This window comes from Macaca fascicularis, chromosome 7, assembly GCF_037993035.2.
Source record: "Macaca fascicularis isolate 582-1 chromosome 7, T2T-MFA8v1.1".
Classification (NCBI taxonomy): domain Eukaryota; kingdom Metazoa; phylum Chordata; class Mammalia; order Primates; family Cercopithecidae; genus Macaca; species Macaca fascicularis.
The window spans coordinates 122,698,079-122,722,804 of record NC_088381.1 but is presented as its reverse complement, the minus strand read 5'-3'; the positions used below and the strand labels follow the sequence as shown (position 1 = coordinate 122,722,804).

The 24,726-nt window shown below is 40.7% G+C and overlaps 1 protein-coding gene and 1 pseudogene across 1 annotated transcript in view; one reads left to right on the top strand and one right to left on the bottom strand.

Annotated features, from left to right (window-relative positions):
* The window catches only part of GCH1 (GTP cyclohydrolase 1), a 52,927-nt gene extending 30,780 nt beyond the window's left edge, over positions 1 to 22,147 (top strand). The window contains exons 2-6 of the mRNA XM_005561300.4: positions 725 to 834; positions 7,956 to 8,011; positions 17,001 to 17,032; positions 18,261 to 18,345; positions 19,998 to 22,147. Coding sequence (XP_005561357.1) covers positions 725 to 834; positions 7,956 to 8,011; positions 17,001 to 17,032; positions 18,261 to 18,345; positions 19,998 to 20,124 — 410 coding nt within the window. The 3' untranslated portion in view covers positions 20,125 to 22,147. The remainder of the gene's footprint in view (positions 1 to 724; positions 835 to 7,955; positions 8,012 to 17,000; positions 17,033 to 18,260; positions 18,346 to 19,997) is intronic.
* On the bottom strand, positions 8,385 to 8,496 carry LOC123575012 (U6atac minor spliceosomal RNA; annotated as a pseudogene).
* Positions 22,148 to 24,726: the final 2,579 nt, after the last annotated feature.

Sequence of the window (24,726 nt, the reverse complement as noted above, 5' to 3'; positions counted from 1 at the left end):
GTGCACTTTTTAAAAATAAAACTTTTTTTAAAAAAATGTCTATTGTATGTCTGGCTGGAAGTGCCAGGGTCCACAGCTTAAACAAGACACTGCTCATCTTCCAAAGCCTACCCAGAGAGGCAGATACACACAAACTGTAGGATTTATTTCCTTAGGAAGGTGACTGTTTAGAATAAGTCTGATGCTGGCCTACAATATATAGAACACTTTACAAATGTAGAAAATTACTTGGGGAATCGATAATAGAGGTCAAGTTTACAGGTGTCTGGGTCTGGCCTCAGAAGTCAGAGGGCTAAGGATTAGTCTTTTTCTCAGATAAGTTTTTCTACATACTGATTATAGACAAAATATAAAGTAGAAGAAAATGTAAGGAAGAAAGTGAAAGTGGCCCATTTCTACTGCCAGAAATAGCCACTGTTTTATTTTGGTATAATTTTTCCTTTCCTCCCTCCCTTCTCCCTCCTCTTCCATACTGCAAATATGTTCATAATCCTGCATTTTTCATGTAACACTTTATCAAGGATTTTTAAATGTCACTTAAAGGAAAAGACTTTGCTACTTTGATAAGGAAAAATATCTAGCTTTAATTTGTATTCCCTTAATATTTTAGGGAAGATTAACATTTGTTTATGTTGACTGCCTATTCATGTTTATCCATAGTAGCTTTTCTATTCTACCTTTCCATAAAATTGGAAATGTTACTAAAGCAAGCCTCTGATTTCAGATGTCCTAAACGATGCTATATTTGATGAAGATCATGATGAGATGGTGATCGTGAAGGACATAGACATGTTTTCCATGTGTGAGCATCACTTGGTTCCATTTGTTGGAAAGGTAAGGTACTCTTTGTTGTTTCCCAGCAATTCAAAACATAATGAAAGTTTTTCAATCAGAATAATTATATTTAAAAATTTTAGCTGCCAATTCCTGATATCCCAGGTATTTACAATTATACATATGTGATTATTCTTTATTAACCTAACAACTTGAAACTTAAAAAACAAAAGCAAAGTAGCAGAAGACCCTCAGGGCAAGACTTTCATGTTAAACACCATTGGCATAGGTTAAAATAATGAGGTTAAAGTAGCATCTCTTTTTTTTTTTTTTTGTAGCTACTACAGGTTCTGAAAACCTTTACCCTTTTATTTATTTATTGTTCGCATCCCAATCTAGAGATGCCCTTTACTTTAACTTGAATAATGTTTGATCCAAGATATTTATGTATGTATGGCATGTCATGAGCAATGATAATTGCAGAATTTCTTGTGACAGAGGTTATGGTATTTGTGGATTTGTTTCTATCCCTTCTATTTTAGGAAAGGTGAGTCTAATGCATTAGATTCCTCAGCACCTCTGAATTTCTTTAGTCAGAAATGTTTAGTCCTAGTCTTATGAAACTTTAGATCTAATCTAGTTTATAGGAAATCCAGAGGCTGAATGGAACAAATCCAGAAGATGGGATACTCTGCTGAACAGCTGGCCTATTCTCTTTTCAGTAGAGAATGTTATGGGTGGGAGCATTATTTTAGAACAAAAGAGACTTAGGAGGTATAACCAAATGCAATGTCAATACAAATGTGTGACTCTCCATTGGATTCCTGTTTAAACAAACCAAAAGTAAAACATTTGAGACAATTGGAGGAATTTAAATCTGAGTTAGTTATTAGATGTTGTCTAGGAATGACTATTTAATATACCTTTGAGAACATGTGGTTTAGAACAAAGAATTGTCCCATTCCCCTAACCCCCATCATAATTTTATTTAATTTTGACTCTTTATTAATAATCTTTAAACAGAAGACTTACAAGAGGTAGTGTTATGAATACTTATATACCCATCAACTAAAAAAGTGTTAACATTTGCTTCATTTTTTTCTTTGTTAAAGTATTGTATCTTTCCACTTTTTTATGGAAATAAGATATAGACAGAAAATGCACAAAACTTAAGGGTGTTCCTTACCACTTCAGAGATCAAGAACTAGAAAAGGCTGGCACGGTGGTTCATGCCTGTAATCCCAGCACTTTGGAAGGCCAAGGTAGGTGGATTGCTTGAACCCAGGAGTTCAAGACCAGCCTGGGCAACATGGCAAAACCCCATCTCTACCAAAATAAAAATAAAAGACCCCTGGGCATGGTGGCACATGCCTGTACTGCCACCTACTCGGGAGGCTGAGGTGGGAGGATGACTTGAGCCCAAGAGGCAGAGGTTGCAGTGAGCCTAGATTGTGCCACTATATCCCAGCCTGGGCAACAGAGCCAGACTGCCAGACCCTGTCAAAAAAACAAAAAGGCAAACAAACAACAACAACAACAAAAACCCACAACTAGCATCCTGGAAGCTCACCTCATTTCTCTTCTCTTAATTTCTAATCCATCCTTTGTGCCAGTTTATCAATTTATAACCCTATCCTATCAATTTATAACCGTATCAATTTATAACCCTATGGATTAGTTTTCTTGTTTTTCAACTATATATGAGTGGAAAGATTCTACGATATGCACTCTTTGTGTCTGGCCTCTCTTGTTCTACATTGTCAGATTGATTGAGGTCATTGCCTGTCATTGTAGTTTATTTTCATTTTTATATCTTATTCCATTGTACAAACATACCACAATTTATTCTGCTCTTGGTGGACATTTGTATTGTTGCCTCTTTTTTTTGTTTTTTTTTGTTGTTGTTGTTGTTGTTTTTGCTATTACAAACAATACTGCTATCAATACTTTTTTGGTGTACATACGCATGCTTTTTTGTTTTGTTTTGTTTTGAGACGGAGTCTTGCTCTGTTGCCCAGGCTGGAGTGCAGTGGCGTGATCTCGGCTTGCTGCAAGCTCCACCTCCTGGGTTCATGCCATTCTCTCACCTCAGCCTCCTGAGTAGCTGGGACTACAGGTGCCTGCCACCACACCCAGCTAATTTTGTTTTTGTATTTTTAGTAGAGATGGGGTTTCACTGTGTTGGCCGGGATGGTCTCGATCTCCTGACCTCGTGATCTGCCCGCCTCGGCCTCCCAAAGTGCTGGGATTAGAGGCGTGAGCCACTGTGCCTGGCATATGCATGCATTTCTATTAGAAATGTACCTAGGAGTGGAATTGCAAGATCATAGGGTAATACTCATCTTCAACTTATTAGATGCTGACCTATAGTTTTCCAAAGTGGTTGTACCAGTTTGCACTGTCAACAGTATATGAGATTTCTAGTTGTTTCATATTCTTGCCAACACTTGGTACTTTGTCTTAAGTTTAGTATGCTGTTATGTGTTTAGTAGTATTACTCTTTTTTTGAAAAAAAAAAAACTTTTATGGAAAATTTCAAATATGTAATAAGAGTAACATAACAAAGTTTCATGTTCCCATCAAGTAGCTTCAACAGTTACCAGTACAGGACCAATCTTGTTCAATATAGGTCCACACTGAACTATTTTGAATCAAATTTCAGATTATTTCTTCTAGCATTTGTCTCTAGAAGATAAGAAAAAAAATTTATTTTTATTTTTGAGACAGCCTTGCTCTGTTGCCCAGGCTGGAGTGCAGTGGCAAAATCTGAGCTCATTGCAAGCTGCACCCCCTGGGTTCAAATGATTCTCGTGACTCAGCCTCCGGAGTAGCTGGGATTACGGGTGCATACCACCATGCCCAGCTAGTTTTTTGTATTTTTAGTAGAGATTGGGTTTCATCATGTTGGCCAGGCTGGTCTTAAACTCCTGACCTCAAATGATCTGCCCACCTTGGCTTCCCAAATTGCTGGGATTATAGATGTGAGCCACTACACCCAGCCTAGAAGATTAAAAAATTATTTTTAGGAACATAACCCCAGTTTGATTACCATATCCAGTAAGTTAGCAATAACTCTTTCAATATATTAAATAATATAAAGTATGTTACAGAGAGCATAACTCTTTATCACTACTTATTAATATGCATCTCTAAAATACTTACCCATACTAGCCATTAATATGCCTCTCTAAAATATTTTCCTTTTTTTTTTTTTTTGAGACAGAGTTTCGCTATTGTCACCCGGGCTAGAGTGCAGTGGTGTGATCTTGGCTCACTGCAAACTTTGCATCCCAGTGATTCTCCTGCCTCATCCTCCCGAGTAGCTGGGATTACAGGTGCGCACCACCATGCCCGGTTAATTTTTGTATTTTTAGTAAAAATGAGGTTTCACCATGCTGGCCAGGCTGGTCTCAAACTCAGGTGATCCACGTGCCTCGGCCTCCCAAAGTGCTGGGATTATAGGCGTGAGCCACCGTGCCCGGCCCTAAAATATCTTCTTTCTTATTCACAGTAGCACTATCACAAAATTAACAGTAATTCTTAAATAGTATCTAATAACTAACTCATATTTACATTTCTCCAGTTGTCTCAAAAGTTTACTCTTGGTTTGTTTAAAAAGGAATCCAACAGAAAGTCACACATTTGTATTTACGTTGCATTTGGTTATACCTCTTAAGTCTCTTTTGTTCTAAAATAGTGCTCCCGGCCGGGCGCGGTGGCTCAAGCCTGTAATCCCAGCACTTTGGGAGGCCGAGACGGGCGGATCACAAGGTCAGGAGATCGAGACCATCCTGGCTAACACGGCGAAACCTTGTCTCTACTAAAAAATACAAAAAACTAGCCGGGTGAGGTGGCGGGCGCCTGTAGTCCCAGCTATTCAGGAGGCTGAGGCAGGAGAATGGCGTAAACCCGGGAGGCGGAGCTTGCAGTGAGCTGAGATCCAGCCACCGCACTCCAGCCCGGGCGATAGAGCGAGACTCCGTCTCAAAAAAAAAAAAAAAATAGTGCTCCCACCCATAACATTCTGTATTGAAAAGAGAATAGGCCAGCTGTTCAGCAGTGTCCCACCTTCCGGATTTGTTTCCTTCAGCCTCTGGATTTCCTATAAACTAGATTAGATCTAAAGTTTCATAAGACTAGGGCTAAACATTTCTGATAAAAGTAGTTCATAAGGGCCGGGAACGGTGGCTTATGTCAGTAATCTCAGCACTTTGGGAGGCCAAGGCAGGTGGTGGATGGATCACTTTGAGCTCAGGAGTTCGAGACCAGCCTAGGCAACATAGTGAAACCCTGTCTCTACCAAAAAAAAAAAACAAAACAAAAAACAAAAAAACAAAAAAACAAACCAAACAAACAAAAAAACAAGCAAAAAGTAGCTAGCATGGTGGCATGCAACTGTGGTCTCAGCTACTCAGGAGGGTGAGGTTGGAGAATTGCTTGAACCCAGGAGGTCAAGGCTGCAGTGAGCCGAGATCACACCACTGCACTCCAGCCTGGCAAGAGAGTGAAACCCTGTCTCAAAAAAAAAAAAAAAAAAAAAAGAAAGAAAAGTAGTACTTCATAAGGGTGCTGAAGACTTCATATTATGTCATAGCAGGGCCAAGTGAGGTGGCTCATGCCTGTAATCCCAGTGACTTGGGAAGTCAAGGTGGGAGGATAGCTTCAGGTCAATAGTTCAAAACCAGCATGGGCAACATAGTGAGACTCTACTACAAAAGAATTTTTTTTTTTTTTTTTAATTAACTGGGCATGGTGGTGCATACTTGTAGTCCTAGCTACTTTTTGGGAGTCTGAGGCAGGAAGATTGCTTGAGCTCAGGAGTTTGAGGTTACAGTGAGCTACGATCATGCCACTGTACCCCAACCTGGGTGACAGAACAAGACCTTGTCTCTAAAAAGAAAAGAAGAGAAAACAATCAGAAAACCTAGATGCATCACATCAGGAGCCATACCGTATCTGGTAATCCTGCAATTAATAATGAAGGAATCTTTGAAAGGGAATCTATTGGTGAGCAAATTAAACACAGAAAGCCTATGGCTTGTTCAAGAGGATAGAGATAGTTAGTGGCTTGTCTGCAGCCAGATCCAAGGCACTGATTCTGTACTCAGCCTGCCACCATTTTTTCCTGCTACTTTCTGCTACTACTACCTCATTGTTTGTGTTTTTGCTACCTTTGTTTAAAAAATATATTATTTAGTGATTTTTTTTTTTTTTCAAGACAGTTTTGCTCTTGTTGCCCAGGCTGGAGTGCAATGGTGCGATCTTGGCTCACTGCAACCCTTGCCTCCCGGGTTCAGGCAATTCTCCTGCTTCAGCCTCCTGAATAACTGGGATTACAGGCACCCACCACCATACCTGACTAATTTTTGTATTTTTAGTAGAGATGGGGTCTCACCATGTTGGCCAGGCTGGTCTTGAACTCCTGCCCTCAGGCAATTCACCTGCCTTGGCCTCCCAAAGTGTTGGGATTACAGGCGTGAGCCACCACTCCTGGCCTATTTAGTGATTTTGTGAAATGGACATTTAAATGACCTAGGATCTTAAGACCAAAAATAGTATAAACAATAAACAAATTCTGTGTCTGCATAGAAATGTAAACATTTCAGACAGTATAGAAGAAGTTGGTTCATGGGAAAGTTTTAACTCTAATTTTTCTTTGAAATACTCAATGTTTAGGTGCTATTTTACTTTTTTCCTCCTGCCAACCAGGAAGGCAGTGAGGTGGGCTTCTCAAATTCCTAAAGCATAGTGCTAATGGATGGGGAAAAAATCACTAAGTACTACTAGATCAGTTATGTAAATAGTAAGTGAACAATGAAACTGTTGGCAAACCATGATGCTGTTGAGTCTCTAATTTTATATTTGGTTAATTAATTGCCTACAAGTGACCATTTACTCTATTAGTCTTTTCAGGAAAGTAATGTTTTTCATATGTAGTATTTGGCTCAAAAAGAGGTAACGTTTATATTTGATATTAATTGGTGCCATTTAAGATGACAGAAATGGCCTGGCTGTATACCGGGTTCTATAAAACTTGGTTCTTAGGGTACAGGTTCTTGCCAAGCCATGGTGGTAGCAGTGCCCTTTTTCTCCTGTTAAGAAGATGGGGCCAGGCGTGGTGGCTCACACCTATAATCCCAACACTTTGGGAGTCCGAGGTGGGCGGATCAGGAGGTCAGGAGATCGAGACCATCCTGGCTAACACGATGAAACCCCCCTCTACTAAAAATACAAAAAATTAGCTGGGCGTGGTGGTAGGCGCCTGTAGTCCCAGCTACTCGGGAGGCTGAGGCAGGAGAATGGCGTGAACCCGGGAGGTGGAGCTTGCAGTGAGCCGAGATTGGGCCACTGCACTCCAGCATAGGCAACAGAGCGAGACTCCGTCTCTAAAAAAAAAAAAAGGAGGATGGTGCTCTCTAGCAGCTTAGAAACCAGGAAGCCAAGCACAAAAGGGCATGGAGACCTTCTGTGCTACAGGGCTTTGCGGTGGGATCTTAAGGCTGCTGTGATGTGTGGAATGGCAATACTTATGCTTACAGTTTTTGCCATTTAAAGGAGGCTTTCCTGTATACATTTTAATGTTGCTATGAGATCATTTGCCTTTTCTTGAGAATGTTTCTCCTCCGTAAAGAAACTTTCAGATTTGTGTCAAGAGTTCAACTTCACAGGTAAGTGTCAGGGCTGTGCAGTTGACTCTTGAACAACATGAATTTGAACTGCATGGGTCCACTTAGACATGGCTTTTTTTTCAACCAAACAGTGATCAAAAATTGTACAGTATTTGCAGGATACAAAACCTGTATAGATGGAGAGATGACTTTTTATATATGCAGGTTCTGCAGGGCCAACTTAAGGACTTGAGTATGTAGGATTTGGGTATACACAGGGGTCCTGGAAGCAATCTCCTGCATTTATCGATGGACAACTGTACTTCAAGTTTGTTATTTGATTAATAGACTCATACTTACACATTTTTCTTTTACTGCATTTATGTAATTTTAAAAATACGTATGTAAATGTTTCATTTTCTAAGTCTTAACCGTTCCAGATGTTTTCAAGGTAATACATTGTTGTGATAAATTACATGTAAGTATGCTATATTCTTTTTGTATTTCCTTATTCTGTCACAAAGAAGGCACTGTATTTTCACTCAGCTCATGATTTCCATCTCTTCTCTGAAGGTCCATATTGGTTATCTTCCTAACAAGCAAGTCCTTGGCCTCAGCAAACTTGCAAGGTAAGTGTGACTGTGCAATGAATAAGAATACAGGTTTATAGGACTTGCCCTCGCCTGCTGAGAATCTATCTCATCAGGCTTTCTCTCTTTACCTGTATGGATCTAACTTGGAAGTCACATTGCAACTTAAAGTTTATAGTTGCAGAGGCACAGACTCAGAGGGCCTGAAACACAGATGTCCCTTCCTTCTCGTCCGCTATTGCCTGCTCCCTCTTCCACTTCCCACTCTTTTCTTCCACAGATACATACATCCTGGAAGTCTCAGTTCACCTCTTTCTCTGCAGAGCCTTCTCTGACTAGAGAGGTCCTGAACTTACCTTCAGTCCAGCACCATCCTTTAAGAGGGGTTTAGCTAACAGTGAAGGGTTGGGGGAGAAGCTGGTCAGGGGTCTAGCTGCAGTGCCCTGCTGTCAGACTTGTCAGGCTTGAGGACTCTTCTATCCTTGTCAAGGGGAGTGCTCAACTTCTTCCCTTTCATACAACACTGCTTTCAGACTTGTAATGAAACTTCCCTGTGGGATCCCTAGCCTCAACCCTGCCTTGCTCTGCACTGAATGCCTCCAGGCATATTTCAGGAGTCCTGCAGGCCAGTCCGTTCACGTCTAGGTTCTTTGTTTCTGCAAACACAAGACTGCCTGCCTTGGCTTTGCGCAGTTTTGTTCTGATACAGTGTTCCCTCTCCCGGCTCTCATTTCTCTCTTTCCTGCTACAATCTTTTCTGTTCCTTATCCTGTGAGTTCATGCCTTAAAAAATTCCCTTACTGCCTTTTTTATTTGGGTTTTAGGAGAGGTGATGTACATACACATTCATCTGTGTTTAACTGGAAGTCAACATGGGGGTTTGTGTTCAGATATCTCGGTAGGCCCCAGCCACCAATATTTTATTGCCCTTAAATATCCTTGTTACTTCTTTGTATAAAGTTACTGAATTTTGGGTGATGGAGGAAATACTGGGAGGTGTGTCTGTGTGGAGAGAGAGAGAGAGAGAGAGAGAGAGAGAGAGAGAGAGAGAGAGAGAAAGTTAAGAATAAGCTGAAGGGTGGGGTAAAGTGTTCCTACTCTTTTTTTCAAAAACAATCAAGCTAAGTTTGAATAACTTGAGGTATAGTGACCATATCATAATCGAAATAAATGAGTGTCAGGTGGGTGCAGTGGCTCACGCCTGTAATCCCGGCACTTTGGGAGGCCGAGGTGGGCAGATCACTTGAGGTCAGGAGTTTGAGACCAGCCTCACCAACATAGTGAAACCCCATCTCTACTAAAAATACAAAAATTAGCTGGGCGTGGTGGTGCACACATGTAATCCCAGCTACTTGGGAGGCTGAGACAGGAGAATTGCTTGAACCTGGGAGGCAGAGGTTGCAGTGAGCCGAGATTGCGCCACTGCACTCCAGCCTGGGCGATGGAGTGAGACCCCATCTCAGAAAAATAAAAATAAAAGAAGAGTAATAAATGAGTCTCTGTGACCAGCTGACTGTGCTGTGGCTCTGATGTGTTCCTGTTTCTTTACGCAGGCCCTGGGATTTAACAGTTGTGAAATAGTGGTCCTGATATTTCTCAGTTCTGTGCTGGAATCTGTAAAAACTACCCCAGCAATCTGACACCTACCCTCTACAGTTGTTCCTTTTACTTTGTTTTCATTTTCACTTTCTCATTCATTTCCTTTGGGGATCAATAAGAAAGTGGGTAGAAGAGACAAATTTAACTTCCTCAGTTTCTGACCTCATTCTTGCTCAGCTATTTTGCTATTAGACAGGGCTGCTTGGCACCATGAAAGGATATTATATCATAGCTGTAATTGCTTCGCTGGAATAAGGCTCTTAGCACAAATCCAGAAACATTCTGGCTGCTTGCATGTAATCCGTCCCTGGTGGCAGTGCTGAAAAGTTGCTGAGAAAAAGTGTATTGGTAGTGATTGGGAGTAATTAGTCTTACTGTACTTTTTATTAACAACTCCCTTCCCAGTAACTTACTCTCAACTAATAATGTATTAAGCCAATCTCATGTCAACTGTGAGTAAAAATATCTTTACTAAAATCGGTTATTCTTACCATTTTATAAATACAGTCTAAGTAAAATCAGCATGCTTATTGTGCAAACATAGCTGTAGGCCCAGTCCCCTGGGGCCCGCCCTCCCTGTCAGCAAGATTGCCAACCTTTTACCTTGCCCATATAGAAATTCCGGCACTGCTGATGCCTATAACAGACTGTCCATATGTGAAAGGTGTAATAGATAGTTTCATAGTGTAAAAAAGCTGGGCAGATCACATTAGGCCTTGGTCTTGATGTAACAGCCTTCTCTGAAAAACCACCTGTTGATCATGATTAACACTTTATGGGAAACAGACTCAAGAGTGATTCAGTGAGATCATACAATAAATGGCAACCTGGTGGTAGAAGGAAATAATCTTAGTTATTTCCTTTCCAAGTGGGAGGAAAAGATCTCAAATAATTAAGCTTTTATGAAGCAATACAAAGGAGTTGATTATTAGCATGGGAATTTGTCCTTAGACTAATAGGATTAAAATTTAAGAGTAAAATGGAACACTAAGCCAAAGAACCAAGTGTATGTTGCTTTCAGATATTTTGCAAAAAAGAGTCTATTAAACAGAAAAGAAGATTAAGATTTTATCCAACTGCTTATTCTTTTTAAGAAACAAGAAGTAAGAATATTTAGGGAATGAAGAGGAATAAAAGCTGAATGTCTTAGCAAAACTTCACTGCTCATTTTAATCTTGTATGTGAAGTTTGTTATATGCTTGCCTTTAAATGAATGACCTTTCAGTGCCAGTGAAGTCAAATATCAAGCAGTAAAGCCTTAAGTAACAAGAAAATGCCAGAAGTGAGTTGATCTGGCTCAACTCTAGTACAATTCTAGAATAAACTTAGTTTGAATAGAACTTTCTTTTGTTGCTGAAGTCATTGGACATGTATTCATTTTCTTCCCTTAGAAATAACTGAGCCTTGGCTGGGCGAGGTGGCTCATGCCCGTCATCCCAGCACTTTGGGAGGCCAAGGTGGGCGGATCACTTGAGGTCAAGAGTTTGAGAACAGCCTGGCCAACACGGTGAAACCCTGTCTCTACTAAAAATACCAAAATTAGCAGGGCATGGTATCATGCGCCTCTAATCCCAGCTACTTGGGAGGCTTGAGACAGGAGAATCGCTTGAGCCTGGGAGGTGGAGGTTGCAGTGAGCCGAGATTTTACCACTGCACTCCAGTCTCGTGACAGAGCAAGACTCTGTGTCACCATAAATAAATAAATAAATAAATAAATAAATGTACGAAATCTTGAATTTAGAGTTGTAGTACCTTCGGTAGCCATGGCTGACCTGTTGGTGGGCACTGTGCCAGCTACTGTGGAGGTGAAAGAAGCAGGACATGGCAGCCACCCTCAAGGAGAGTGCACAGGGCAAGACTGCAGGTGCCATGGAAATGCCTACTGTAGCTCCAGGTTCAGAGGAGCCACGATGGCTGTGGCCTGGCAGGTGAATAGACCTAGAGGTGGAGGGATGAGCAGAATTCTAAATGGGGGAGAAGTTTCTCTAGGTATAGTTAATGCATGAGCAAAGACCAGTCCGAGGGTAGGAGCGAGGCCTGTTCCAGTGGATGGGAACCAGATTGACTGATGGAAGTAAGAGGTAGACAAGGGGAAAAGGTGAGGTGGGTATTAGATTACAGAGGGAGCAGTCTTTTTTTTTTTTTCTTTTTTGATTATAAAAACAACATAGCATTTAAATACAAATGAATGAATAAAGTAAAACCTTTTTTTACCTATTTTCATTCCCCAGAGTTAGAACTAGAGACTTCTTTCACTATCCTTCTGGAAAAAATTTATGCAAACACAAACAGAAGATCATATCTTATATTCTGTACTACAACTTGGTTTTTTAAATTTAAATTTAATTTTTTTTTTTGAGATGGAGTCTCTGTCTGTTGGCTAGGCTCGAGTGAAGTGGTGTGATCTCACTGCAACCTCTGCCTCCTGAGTTGAAGTGATTCTCCTGCCTCAGCCTCCCCAGTAGCTAGGATTACTGACATGCACCACCACGCCTGGCTAATTTTTGTATTTTCAGTAGAGACAGGGTTTTGCCATGTTGGCCAGGCTGGCCTCGAACTCCTGGCCTCAAGTGATCAGCCCACCTCGGCCTCCCAAAGTGCTGAGATTACAGGCATGAATCACTGCACCCAGCCAGGTATTTTTTTTTTTTTTTTTTTTTTTTTTTTTTTTTTTTTTTTAGAGACAGGGTTTTTTTTTCTGTTGCCCAGGCTGGAGTGCAGTGGCACTATCTGGGCTCACTGCAGCCTCCACATCCTGGATTCAAGCGATTCTCCTGCCTCGGCCTCCTGAGTAGCTGGGATTACAGGCACATGCCACCACGCCCGGCTAATTTTTGTATTTTTAGTAGAGATGGGGTTTCAGTATGTTGGCAAGACTGATCTTGAACTCCTAACCTTGGTGATCTGCTCACCCCAGCCTCCCAAAGTGCCAGGATTACAGGAGTGAGCCACTGCGCCCGGCCCTGGCCAGCTTTTTAAAAATTTAAAATACCTCAAAGTTCCTTGGATATGATTTAGTCCCAAAAGTCCAAGTTTCTTTTCATAGCTACCTAATATTTCTTTGATTAATATAATTCATGTAACCAGTGTTTGCTATAGATAAGTACAGTTTGCAGTTTGAGACTTGCCAAAAAGTAAAAAAGTACCCTGGTGAACAAATTCTATTATCTTTGTGTGCTTTGAATCTATCTGAAGTATAAATTACTAGTATGGAACTTGATGGGTTAAGGGTAGCTGAATTTTTGATATTATGAAATTGCTCTCCCAAGAGACCCTGCCAGTTTATACTCTAATAAATTGATACATAGGCAAAGTGTGGTGTATGTTTCTCCACACTTTGGCCAACACTAAGTTTCATCACACTTTTAAATCTTTGCCAAACTGATAAGTAAAACATAGTATCTATTTTAGTTTGCATTTCCTTAATAGAGCAAGGTTGAATCTATTCAGACACTTCCTGTTCTTAGCTCCAGTGTTAATTTTTCCACTGAGTTACTTGTCTTTTTATTCTTGGTTTGGACAAGCTCTGAATGTTAAAGCAATCAAGTCAGGTGCTACAGACAATGCTTGCCAGCTCGTCATTTGTCTTTTGATTTTGCTTTCTAGTATTGTATTTCCATAAAGAAGTTTAAAACTTTTCTGTAGTCACAAACTTTTTTTTTTTTTTTGGTACTTGTATGGCCGCATTAAATGTATTTTGGGGTGAGGAGTGAGGCAGAACCCATCTACTGCTGTGTGTGCTCACTGCCTGGCGGCCGCAGCACCCCCTCTTCCTTCCTTCCTGCCCTCCCTGCTGTGGGTCTTTGCTGGGCCTTTCTTATCTTCCTCCTGGAGGGAGTGTTAAGCTCCTGCCTCCTCCCTGCCTCTCATCTCTGAGGGTCCTTCAGTCCGCCCTCATGAGCTGCTGGGGTGTTCTTTCTAAAGTGTGGATTGGATCATGCTGCTCCTTTGGTGGCTCGCCACAGCTTTTCAGATCAAGTTTAAACTCCTTATTTAGAATAATTTAGAAAAATCCCAAAGAATAGAAATCACAAATCTACAAGTTGAAAATCTTGTATCATAGGTTGCTGGGGAGTCTGATATCTAGGAAGGAGAGGATATGTAACTAAAAATATGCTTTATAAATCTTTACATCTTGATGAGTAAGTTTTCTAAAAAGATGGGGAGAGAAAGGAATGGACCAAGAGTTTGAAAGCCTGCATACATTAATAACCATTAGAAAAGATCAAATTCATGTTTTGGGGGAAAGTGCCTGTACCCAGTCAGTTTTATAAGTATTTTTTCAAGCTTTCAAGTAACCACTAATTTTGCATGTGTATAAATAATTCAAGAGCATAGAAAAACCTGTGAAGTGTCAATTAATTTGATGAAGCTGCCTATTCTTGATAACAAAGCCTGATAAGCATAGCGTTAAAAAAAAATGATAGGCAAATCTCACTGATGAATGTAGTTGTAAGAATCCTAAAATGTCAGGCTAGTATGGAAGTACTGTTTTCAACATTACCCAGGGATGTTTAGTCCAAGAATGTAAGAATGGTTTAGATTAAAATTGACAACTACTGATCCTGAGTGTGGTGAACTAGATTGTAATAATGTCCCTCTTGGTACAGCATATCAAGATATAATGCATATGTACATTTTACAGTTTGGGGGAAGCATGAGGCAATTCTAGTGATAATCCACTGGAATTAGCACTAAAGCCAAAGTCTGGATTCTGTCCTCCCTATTCCCATCCCAGATCGAGGATGATACTTACCTATTAGCGTTATTCTAGGAAGAGCAGGAAAAAGGAAAAAGAACTAATAGACACATTCATAAAGTTTGGGATCAGAATTTGTACTACCTGTGTGGCCTTCAAAAAATCAAATGGAATAATTTAGTTTCAAACGACCCCATAAGGCCGGGCGCAGTGGATCACGCCTATAATCCCAGCACTTTGGGAGGCCAAGGCGGGTGGATCACCTGAGGTCAGGAGTTCGAGACCAGCCTGACCAGCATAGTGAAACCCCGTCTCTACTAAAAATACAAAAATTAGCTGGGCGTGGTGGCACACGCCTGTAGTCCCAGCTACTCAGGAAGCTGAGGCAGGAGAATTGCTTGAACCCGGTAGGTGGAGGTTGCAGTGAGCCGAGATCACACCGTTGCACTCCAACCTGGGCAACAGCAAAAACTCTGTCTCAAAAATAAATAAATAAATAAATAAATAAATAAATAAATAAATAAATAAAACGACTCCATAGAGGTATCCCTGTAGGCAGCTAGCAGAAGCTAGTGCATGTTCTCTGATGCACTTTTATCCAGGCTTCAAAGGATACCCAAAGATGAAGTTCCAAGAAGCATGAACAAGCCACCATGAGTTGAGTCGGACGAACACGATGGAAGAGGGCAGATAGCAGAGGTATCAGAGATAGGATATAAAACAAGTATAGTAAGTCCTCACTTTACGTTGTCGATGGGTTCTTGGAGACTGCAACTTGAAGCGAAATGACTTAGGCAAATTGGCATATAGCAGTCCTGGAATAATGTTGTTTCATTCAATGTCATTTCATTATGATTGAGAAAAAAAAATTCCTAGCTGGGACCCACTGTCTGTGTGGAGTTTTCATGTTTTTTCCCACATCTGTGGGTTTTCTCCAGGTGCTTCAGTTTCCTCCCACATCCCAAAGATGCACACGTTAGGTGATTTGGCGTATCTGTGTGGTCCCAGGCTGAGTGAGAGTGGGTGGATGTGTGTGCCCTGCAATGGGATGGCGTCCTGTCCAGGGTCAGTTCCTGCCTTGCACCCTGAACTGCTAGGAGAAGCTCCAGCCACTTGAGACCTTGAACTGGAATAATTGGGGAAATCAATATCTTTTCATTAATCTTTCTTAAATGTATGTATCACTCACATGTATTTTAGTGTTTAATATTAGAGGTGTTTTTGTGTTTATTTAGAAGTTTGTTGACATTTTTGTGACCAGAAATATGCTGTAGGAGCTTAACTCTTATATCAATTAGCCTAGGGTAAAATTGGTTTTGTTCTCAGTGTTTTAGTAAAGTCATAGATTCCAAGAACCTGTTGACTTTAAGCAGGGATTTACTATGTATTTAAAAATAGGCCGGGCACAGTGGCTCATGCCTGTAATCTCAGCACTTTGGGAAGCCGAGGCGGGCAGATCACCTGAGGTCAGTAGTTCAAGACCAGCCTGGCCAACAAGGTGAAACCCCATCTCTACTAAAAATACAAAAATTAGCCGAGTGTGGTGGTGGGCACCTGTCACACTACTCAGCTACTCAGGAGGCTACTCCCAGCTACTCAGGAGGCTGAGGCAGGAGAACCGCTTGAACCCAGGAAGAGGAGGTTGCAGTGAGCCGAGATCGTGCCAGTGCACTCCAGCCTAGACAACAAGAGCAAGACTCTGTCTCAAAAAAAAGGAAAACTTATCACTTGACAGATTGTGCTATAAGCTAAGATCAGGAGGCTTTTATTTCTTGCGGGTTAATCATACTAAATGCTTAGATAAACCTGTCTTATGAAGAGGTGTCTGAAGAAGTCTAATCAGTTCTAATCTGCCCCCCAATAGGTTTAGTTGGTATAGTAGTTGACCATGGTGTGCTATTAATTAACAAAGTCTTTTTATTTTTAACTTGAATTTTAAGCTCTGATAAAACAATATGATTAATCAGAGCACTTGAGACATGACCTAAAATTGATGATTTGGAGCTTTAAAATTTTGTTACTTATCTCTGTGTTTTTCCTAAGTGAATGTCACACTTGGAGACTCATTAATTCTCTTTCTGGGGACTTCAGGAAGCACCACTCTGTAGTGGTTGGTGGTCTTCTGTATTAGTCAGGGTTCCCTAGAGGGACAGAACTAATAGGATATATATATATGTATATATATATATCTCAAGGGGAATTTATTATATATTAACTTACATGATCACAGGGTCCCACAATAGGCTATCTGCAAGCTTGAGGAGCAAGGAGAGCCAGTCCAAGTGTCAAAACTGAAGAAGTTGGAGTCCGATGTTTGAGGGCAGGAAGCATCCAGCACTGGAAAAAGATGTAGGCTGGGAGGCCAGGCCACTCTTGCCTTTTCATGTATTTCTGCCTGCTTTATATTCTCTGGCAGCTGATTAGATTGTGTCCACCCAGATTAAGTGTGGGTCTGCCTTTCCCAGCCCACTGACTCAAATGTTAATCTCCTTTGGCAACACCCTCACAGACATACCCAGGGACAATACTTTGCATCCTTCCATCCAATCAAGTTGACTTTAGACTACATCTCCCTGTGTTACTTGTATCTTTCTGTCATCTTCCCATAAGCTTTATCCCCTCCTGCAGCCCACTGTTGCTTCAACAGTGTCCTTTTTGTTTTATGAGGAAGCCTTATCAATTTTGCTTCAAATGATTTATGATTAACTAAAACAATTCTTTCTTTTCTAGGATTGTAGAAATCTATAGTAGAAGACTACAAGGTAAGCTTTAAAAATCTTTACTAACAGAAAACATTTTACATTTTTTTTTTTTTTTTTTTTGAGACAAAGTCTTTCTCTATCACCCAGGTTGGAATGCAGTGGTGCAATCTTAGCTCACTGCAGCCTCAGCCTCCTAAGTAGCTGGGATTACAAGAGTGCACCACCATGCCTGGCTAATTTTTGTATTTCTAGTATAGACGGGGTTTCACCATATTGGTCAGGCTGGTCTCGAACTTCCAACTTCAGGTGATCCACCCACCTCAGCCTCCCAAAGTGCTAGGATTACAGGAGTGAGCCACTGTGCCTGGCTACAGAAAACATTTTTCCTACACAAAAAGTATTTTTTGTTTTATTACAAGTGTAGTAAGTATGACTTATAAAAATGTAAAACCTCATAGGACTATAAAAAGTCTGTTTCAAGCCTCCAGAAGAAATCACTGTTGTATTTGCACATTCCTTCACATTTTCATGCATATACCTATGTTTTCAAATCAATTTATTTGGATTATGTTTAAACAAAAATGGGCTCATTTTATATATAATCAGCCTTGCTTTTTGCCCTGCTTTTTTTCATTTAACAAATCTTAAACAATTTTACCACATCCATGTAACTATCATTCATTCTGGTGGCTGTCTAGAATTCTGTATATGCCATGGCTTGGCATAACCTATACCTGCTCTGATAGACATTGGGGGGTTTCATCAGTTTTCGAATAGATGCAGTGCTGCAATGGATACTCTTATATGAATTAAAAGACAAGTCATTTTATTCAGGACAGGAACTATATTATTTAGGTTAAATTGTTGGTTTTCAACATTGCTCTAAGTACAGCTCAATAATGGGACTGCAGCCCCTTTGTTAACCCTGTTGCAAGCTATTTATTTGCTGCACTACTTTACCTCCATGGAGGTGCTTGGTAACCAGTACTGTGTTGTTCTTACTGCACAGCTATGAGATAATTACTATTCTAATTCCTTCCCCTAGTGATGCTGGAGGGCTTCAAGGGGTTCTGAGATCTCTTTAGCCCTGTACTTCAGGTGAGGGAGTTGAATCCGGGCCTCTCTGTGGCCCAGTCAGCAGACAAAGCAGACTGGTAAAAGCTGGTGTGTCTTGGCTCTTAAATCTCACAGAAGTCTGCTCTCTAAGATTTCAAATGTTCTAGAGACAGAAAAAGCTTCCAGCTGTTTGTGTCAGACTCTCAAACTGAGCTCCTTGTCACATCCACAGTTCAGGAGCGCCTTACGAAACAAATTGCTGTAGCAATCACAGAAGCCTTGCGGCCTGCTGGAGTCGGGGTAGTGGTTGAAGCAACGTAAGTCTGCATCTGCCTTTAGTAACATCATAATGGTGCACTAGAAGTGATCTTGCTATTTAATGCTTCTCATATTTTGTAGCACCAGGTGATGCCACACAACTGACATGATAACTGTAGATTTCCATCCCTGAGCCTAAAGCTCTTTTACCACTTTTCATTTACTGTGTTACTGATATAGGAACAGAGTACGGAAGAAGTATTTTTCTGAGGGTAGGATGGGGCTTGTGGAGGCATAGGGAGTTATAAGCACAGGTGTAGAGATTTACACGATGAATAGCCCTTTTTTTTTTTTTTTTTTTTGAGATGGAGTCTCGCTCTGTTGTCTAGGCTGAAGTGCAGTGGCGTGATCTTGGCTCACTGCAACCTCCACCTCCTGGGTTCAAGCGATTCTCCTGCCTCAGCCTCCTGAGTAGCTGGGACCATGGGTGCGTGTCACCACGCCTGGCTAATTTTTGTATATTTAGTAGAGATGGGATTTCACCATGTCGGCCAGGCTGGTCTCGAACTCCTGACCTCGTGATCCACCCTCTGCGGCCTCCCAAAGTGCTAGGATTACAGGCAAGAGCCACTGCGCCCAGCTCAATCGCCATTTTTTTTTAAATGTTCAAGACAGGGTCATGCTCTGTCACCCAGGCTGGAGTGCAGTGGCACAATCTTGGCTCACTGCAACCTCTGCCTCCCGGGTTCAAGCAATTCTCCTGCCTCAGCCTCCCAAATAGCTGGAATTATGGGTACCCACCACCAGTTAAATTACCCACCCAGTTAATTTTTGTATTTTTAGTAGAGATGGAATTTCACCATGTTGACCAGGCTGGGGATCTCAAACTCCTGACCTCAGGTGATCTGTCCGCCTCAGCCTCCCAAAATACTGAGATTACAGGCGTGAGCTACCGCGCCCAGCCCCAGGAGCCATTTTTATGTCTTCTCTTGATTTCTTCTTTAGCTCTCTGTTGCTCCAAGCCGAGTTTTTCTAATATTTTGTCACACATTTAAAAAAAAAGCCAAAAATAAAGCCAAGAATTGGTACATTTCTTTAAGTTAGGATGAGTTAAGAGAATTGCAGCCATTGTGTGGACAGAGTTCATATGTGTTCTGTGACATGGTGTGAACTCTGTTCTATGTCTGGTATCTAATGTCACCAGGTTGCTCAGACAGGATCCCTGGTCACCATTATCTGAATTCTGCCTGGTAACACCAGTATACCTGAGCATTTATCTCAACACCTAGGCTGGCATAGTGCTGTCTTGGTCCTAAAGGCAGAGCAAGTGAGAATTCTGACTTTCTTTTGATCTAGAAGTTAAGTATCTTTGTATGCCTTTTATATTTCTTTCACCCCAGAAGAAAATTCCATTTTTTCCCCTTTTTGGATGCTTTAAGGATCAACTACTGATAAGAATAAAAGTTGCAAGACAACTTGAAGAAAAAAAAAACTAGGTTGCTGCAAAGGTAATTGCAGTTTTTGCCGTTACTTTCAATGGCAAGAACCACAGTTACTTTTGCACGAACCTAATAGATAATATTTGTGTAAGAAGGGATATTTTGATATACTTGGTAACCGTGAACTGAGATTTAATCTTTAGGCCTGCTTTTAAAAACCAAATCAGCAGCTGTCTACTCCTTTAAACAACCTGTGTTGCCTTATTTTGTAGACACATGTGTATGGTAATGCGAGGTGTACAGAAAATGAACAGCAAAACTGTGACCAGCACGATGTTGGGTGTGTTCCGGGAGGATCCAAAGACTCGGGAAGAGTTCCTGACTCTCATTAGGAGCTGAGCTTCAGTGTGTGTGCGTGGGGGTTGCCGATTGTACTGCCAGTAGCATTGTCTGTCTGTCTGGTCTTGTTTGTACATTCCATTTTCAGTTGTTACACATGTGAACTTTTTCCTTGTCACTAATTATATTTAAAATGATTTCTAGAAAGTTAAATAAATATAATAAAGGGTTGAGCCCTCTACTTTCTTCTTGCCACCTTTTTGTGGCAATATTAAAGTGAACTGCTAATAGTGTAAGTATGTGCACAAAACTACTGCCAGATAACCAGAGGGGCCTGGGAAGGGAGAAGAATTCGTGTATTTTGTTCAAATAGTATAGTAATTTGACTCATAAGCATAGGAGCATTGGGAATGGGAGGGAACTGTGCCCAGTATACTGTTTTTTTTTTTTCTTCCTCCAATAAAAATGGTATAGTGCTGAAAGTGCTAAAATATTTAATGCGGTATTGCTCTGTGGATTCAAGTTCAACAGACTCCACTTTGGTCATGTTTATTAAACCACCAGTGACATTTAAAAATATATTTTTAGCAGTTGTAATGTTAGTCACCAAGGGAAGGTGGTGGAATGTCTATGTTTTTGATTTTACTGTGAGTTAAAAAGGCACATTTCTACCTTCTATTGTTTTTAAATTCAAGAATAGGGAATTAGTTCCTGGTGTTGTTTACGAGTATATTCTCATGTCAACATACAGGGATTTAGATATTTAACTCTCTGTGCCTTGATGAGAATATCATTTAGAGTGTAGATACTTTTGCCTTTTTAAAAAAGCCATTATTTTATAAGACTTGGTACGCACACTACAAATAACTAGTCATCTCAGTTTTAACTTTATAGGTTTATTGGGAGTTTCCTTTGTGTGTTCCATGTAGATGCCTCAAAATGTTTCTTCTTCTTTTTTTTTTTAATCTTATAAGATATTTTTCTAAGGATTTCCAGAAACATTTGAGAGTGCCCATCATTTTCAGGTCTGCAGAACCATAGCTTCCACGTACCTGAAAGAGCACAGAATGAACTGATGGTGGAAGACATTACGAGCTGTGTCCAGTGTTCTAACCAGAGGTTATCGTACCAACGGTCTGTGAAAACGCACTGGAAGCTTCTGGTCCCGGTTTCCTTTGTGGTCTACGTGGGTCCTGTCCTCATTGTAACTCTGTATAGGTGGTATAGGTATTTTAATCCTGGAAGCTGTTGCCTTATTAATGATTATCTTAGAATTTCCTCCATTGGGGCAGTGTGGGCCAAATTAAAACAAACAAAACCACAACTCCTCCACAGAAACACAAACACAGTTATTCTATGAAGTTTATTATTTGGTTGACATAGTGCTCTTCAAATTCATCCCATTACCCTAAAAGTAATTAACTTTGATGCTTGCTTTAACTTTAGTCCCATCTCTGCCACTTTGATGTTATTTGGGTTATGATGGGGCAAGATGGCAGAGGTATTGGGTTTTTTGTTTTTTGTTTTTTTTTCCATTCCTCTCTACTTCTGTCTGTTTTCTAGCTTTTTCTTTCTGGAGTTTAACTACAATGACGGCTGGCTTGAGTTCCTTTTTAAATCTAACCCAGTATAAACATTAGCCTGCTTAATATGTAGACATTTATAGGTAGAATTCTAAGCACTCATGTTTAGTATTTTAAAGTAAAAACAAGTGTGACTTCGAGGACCAAAGAAATTGATAGCTATACATTTATCTTTATGAGGTCATTTATATTCCTTTTTAATGACTCGTTGTTCTAACATTTCCTAGAAGTGTTCTTATAAAGGTCTAATGTATCCACAGACTGTTGTCTTATTAGTAAATGCGAAGTAATGACTTTGTCTGTTTTACTCTAGTCTCTAGTACTTCAAAATTACCTTTTCATATCCATGATCTTGAGTCCATTTGGGGGCTTTTTAAGAATTTGATGTATTTCAATACACTGTTCAAAATTAAATTGTTTAATTTTATGTATGTGTATGTATGTTCCTGAAGTTGGTCCTATTTAAATTATTAAAGTATTGTAACTTTGTTCTTGTGAAAGTTGTTTCTTTTTCAACCACCACTATAAATATTTAAATAACTTGATTATTTTGGCTGTATTCTGTTTCAGCAAAGACATCATAAGGGCTTCTCCCAGCCATCAAGCTATTTGAATACTAATCTCAATTATTGTATGAAGGAACCCCAAGTTCTGACAGTTTCTCCTTGGTATTTGATTGAAGTCTTACCGTCCTCACTGTCTTGAGGTAATGGGAGGAGGAGGCCTGGGATAAGAGTCAGGAATCTGAGTTGCCCTCATGTCCCTATTGTCTTAATGCTCAGTAGGTAACTTCAGCCCCCTGGGAACTGGCACTGCTTCCTATGTGGGAGCTGTTGGGGAAGGAAGAGTAGGCTGGGGCAGGGAGTGGAAGAGGGTTTCCTTCCCTCTTCTAAGAAGAGCCTGCCCGGGGCAAAACTTCCAGTTAGTGCAAAGGATTTTGTGCTGTTCTTCTGTCCCATACCCAACAACCTCCTTTCCTTCTTGCTGGTGGTCTGCTCCCCATTCCACGCTACCCATAGGCAGAGGTCCCTGCCCTCACCGGTGGCCAGCATGTCCAAGTACTGGGGCCTGCTGCTCCTTGCAGGACCCTGTAGACCATTGGGTAGCAAATCTTATCAAAGTAGGAATGCTTACTGGCGTAAAACACTCCTAGAACCACCATTCATAGATATCAATAAAATGATGAGCTGCTTAGCTAAGCCCAAGTTGCTGCTCCTGAGTTTTGTCACTGAAGATTGATTGGCCAAGTTCCTTTTCACTTAGTGGAAGAGCAGTTGCAGACATGAAAGGTTTTCAAGAAGGCTTTCTGTCAAAACAGCACCTGGATTCTCCATCACAGGCATGGGTCCTCCTGCTGATGGATAGAAGAGGAAGTCTCAAGAGATGAGTTCAAGGGGAAGTGTGAGTACCTGACTGCCCACCCTCCCAGAGGCCCTTGCCTTCTTTTATTTTGATTTTTGTTACAGAAAATAAAACATGCACATCAGTAGAGAGAGGAGCACATGAACCCCTGTGTACTAATCACCCAGCTTCAAGAAGTCTCAACTCAATGCCGCCATCTTGTTTTCCTCTATACCCATCTGACCAGATTATTGCAAAGCAAATCCCAGGCATCATTTCATCCATAAATATTTCAGATTATCTAAATAAGGTGGAATCAGGTAAATAAATATATGAACAAATACCATCCATTATCACACTAAAAATTAATGTCAATTCAAATATCTAGATTTTCCCCTGCTATTTTGTCATTTTTAGTAGTTTATTTGAATCAAGGTACAAATGAGATCCACACATAGCAACAGGTTGATTTAAGTCTCTTAAGAATCTTATACGTTCTCTTCCCACTCCCTCCTCTGTTTTCCTTAAAATGTATCTGGTCACTTGTTTTGGAGAAGCCCCGTGTTTGTTGCTGGAATGTCTGTGGCTGTCCAAATGAGGTCAAACTCCAGCTAAACAGGGAAAAGAAGAGTTGTTCTTTGCCACAACACTTCTCCACATCCCTAAACCCATACTCCTGGGCAGCCCAGCTTGGTCTGGTTCTGGCTGGCTTTTAACTGGAACATAGCTCTCCTTGGCTTTGTAACTTAGAGCCATTCCCCAGGTACAGAATAGAGTTCATTGCTTTTTTCTGAGTGTGTCCTTTTTGGGCAAGGATTCCATTTTAAAACATGCTGCCTTTGGCTTCAGCTTGGTGGATTCCTTGGCTGCCAAGATTTTGGTTAAGGTGGAAAGGTTATTACAGAAGTGAAAACCATGAATCTCACAGTAATTGGCATCACTTTGAGGGCCTACCCATAGGGAATTCCATTGGGTTGGACAGTAGGAGTGCTTGGGTTTCTTCCCCCCACTCCCTGACCTCATCAGTTACATTTTCATGACATCCTGAGTATGAATGTCAGACTCTGGCCGACAAAGGATGGGGAAGAAAGACACACCGCGTCTTGCATTTAAGCAGCTCCTTTTATTCCCTCCCTAGCAGTGCAGCTATGACATGCTCATCGGTCCTGGTAGTGTGACTCCTGGCACCTGCATTACACAGCCCTAATGCACCTATCCATCTTTCCTCTTATTTCTACATTCTCCTGTTTGTTTTGAGCAATATGTCCACAACTCTGACCTTTTGAGAAATCCTTTCAATCTGGAACTGACTGTGCTGCCCAGAGAAACGTGGTTTGCCTGCCGGTGAGCACTGGGAAGGCTGTGTGGAGGGAGTCCTGTGATGAAATGCCTGGGCATGTGTATGTACAACTTCTTCTCAGGCTGTTGATTTTCCCTGATTTTAGAATGTGGATTTTTGATTCTTCCTCCTTTTCATGGATCCTTTCACATTCAAAAATGTACTGAACAAATAGATTTTTTTTTCTAATTCATTTTTTTGTGAAGTTTCCCATTATATATGTAGTGATAATTTTTACAGTCATTCTATCTAGACTGATAAAATTGTTTATGGAAATTTTTCTCTTTGCAAGGACATTTTACTTCTAACCAAGGGGGATAAACTGAATTAAAAAAAAAAAAGAAAAGCTAGTAAATAAAAATCAGTTTAAAACCATTCTGGTTTTAGCAGGGACCACAG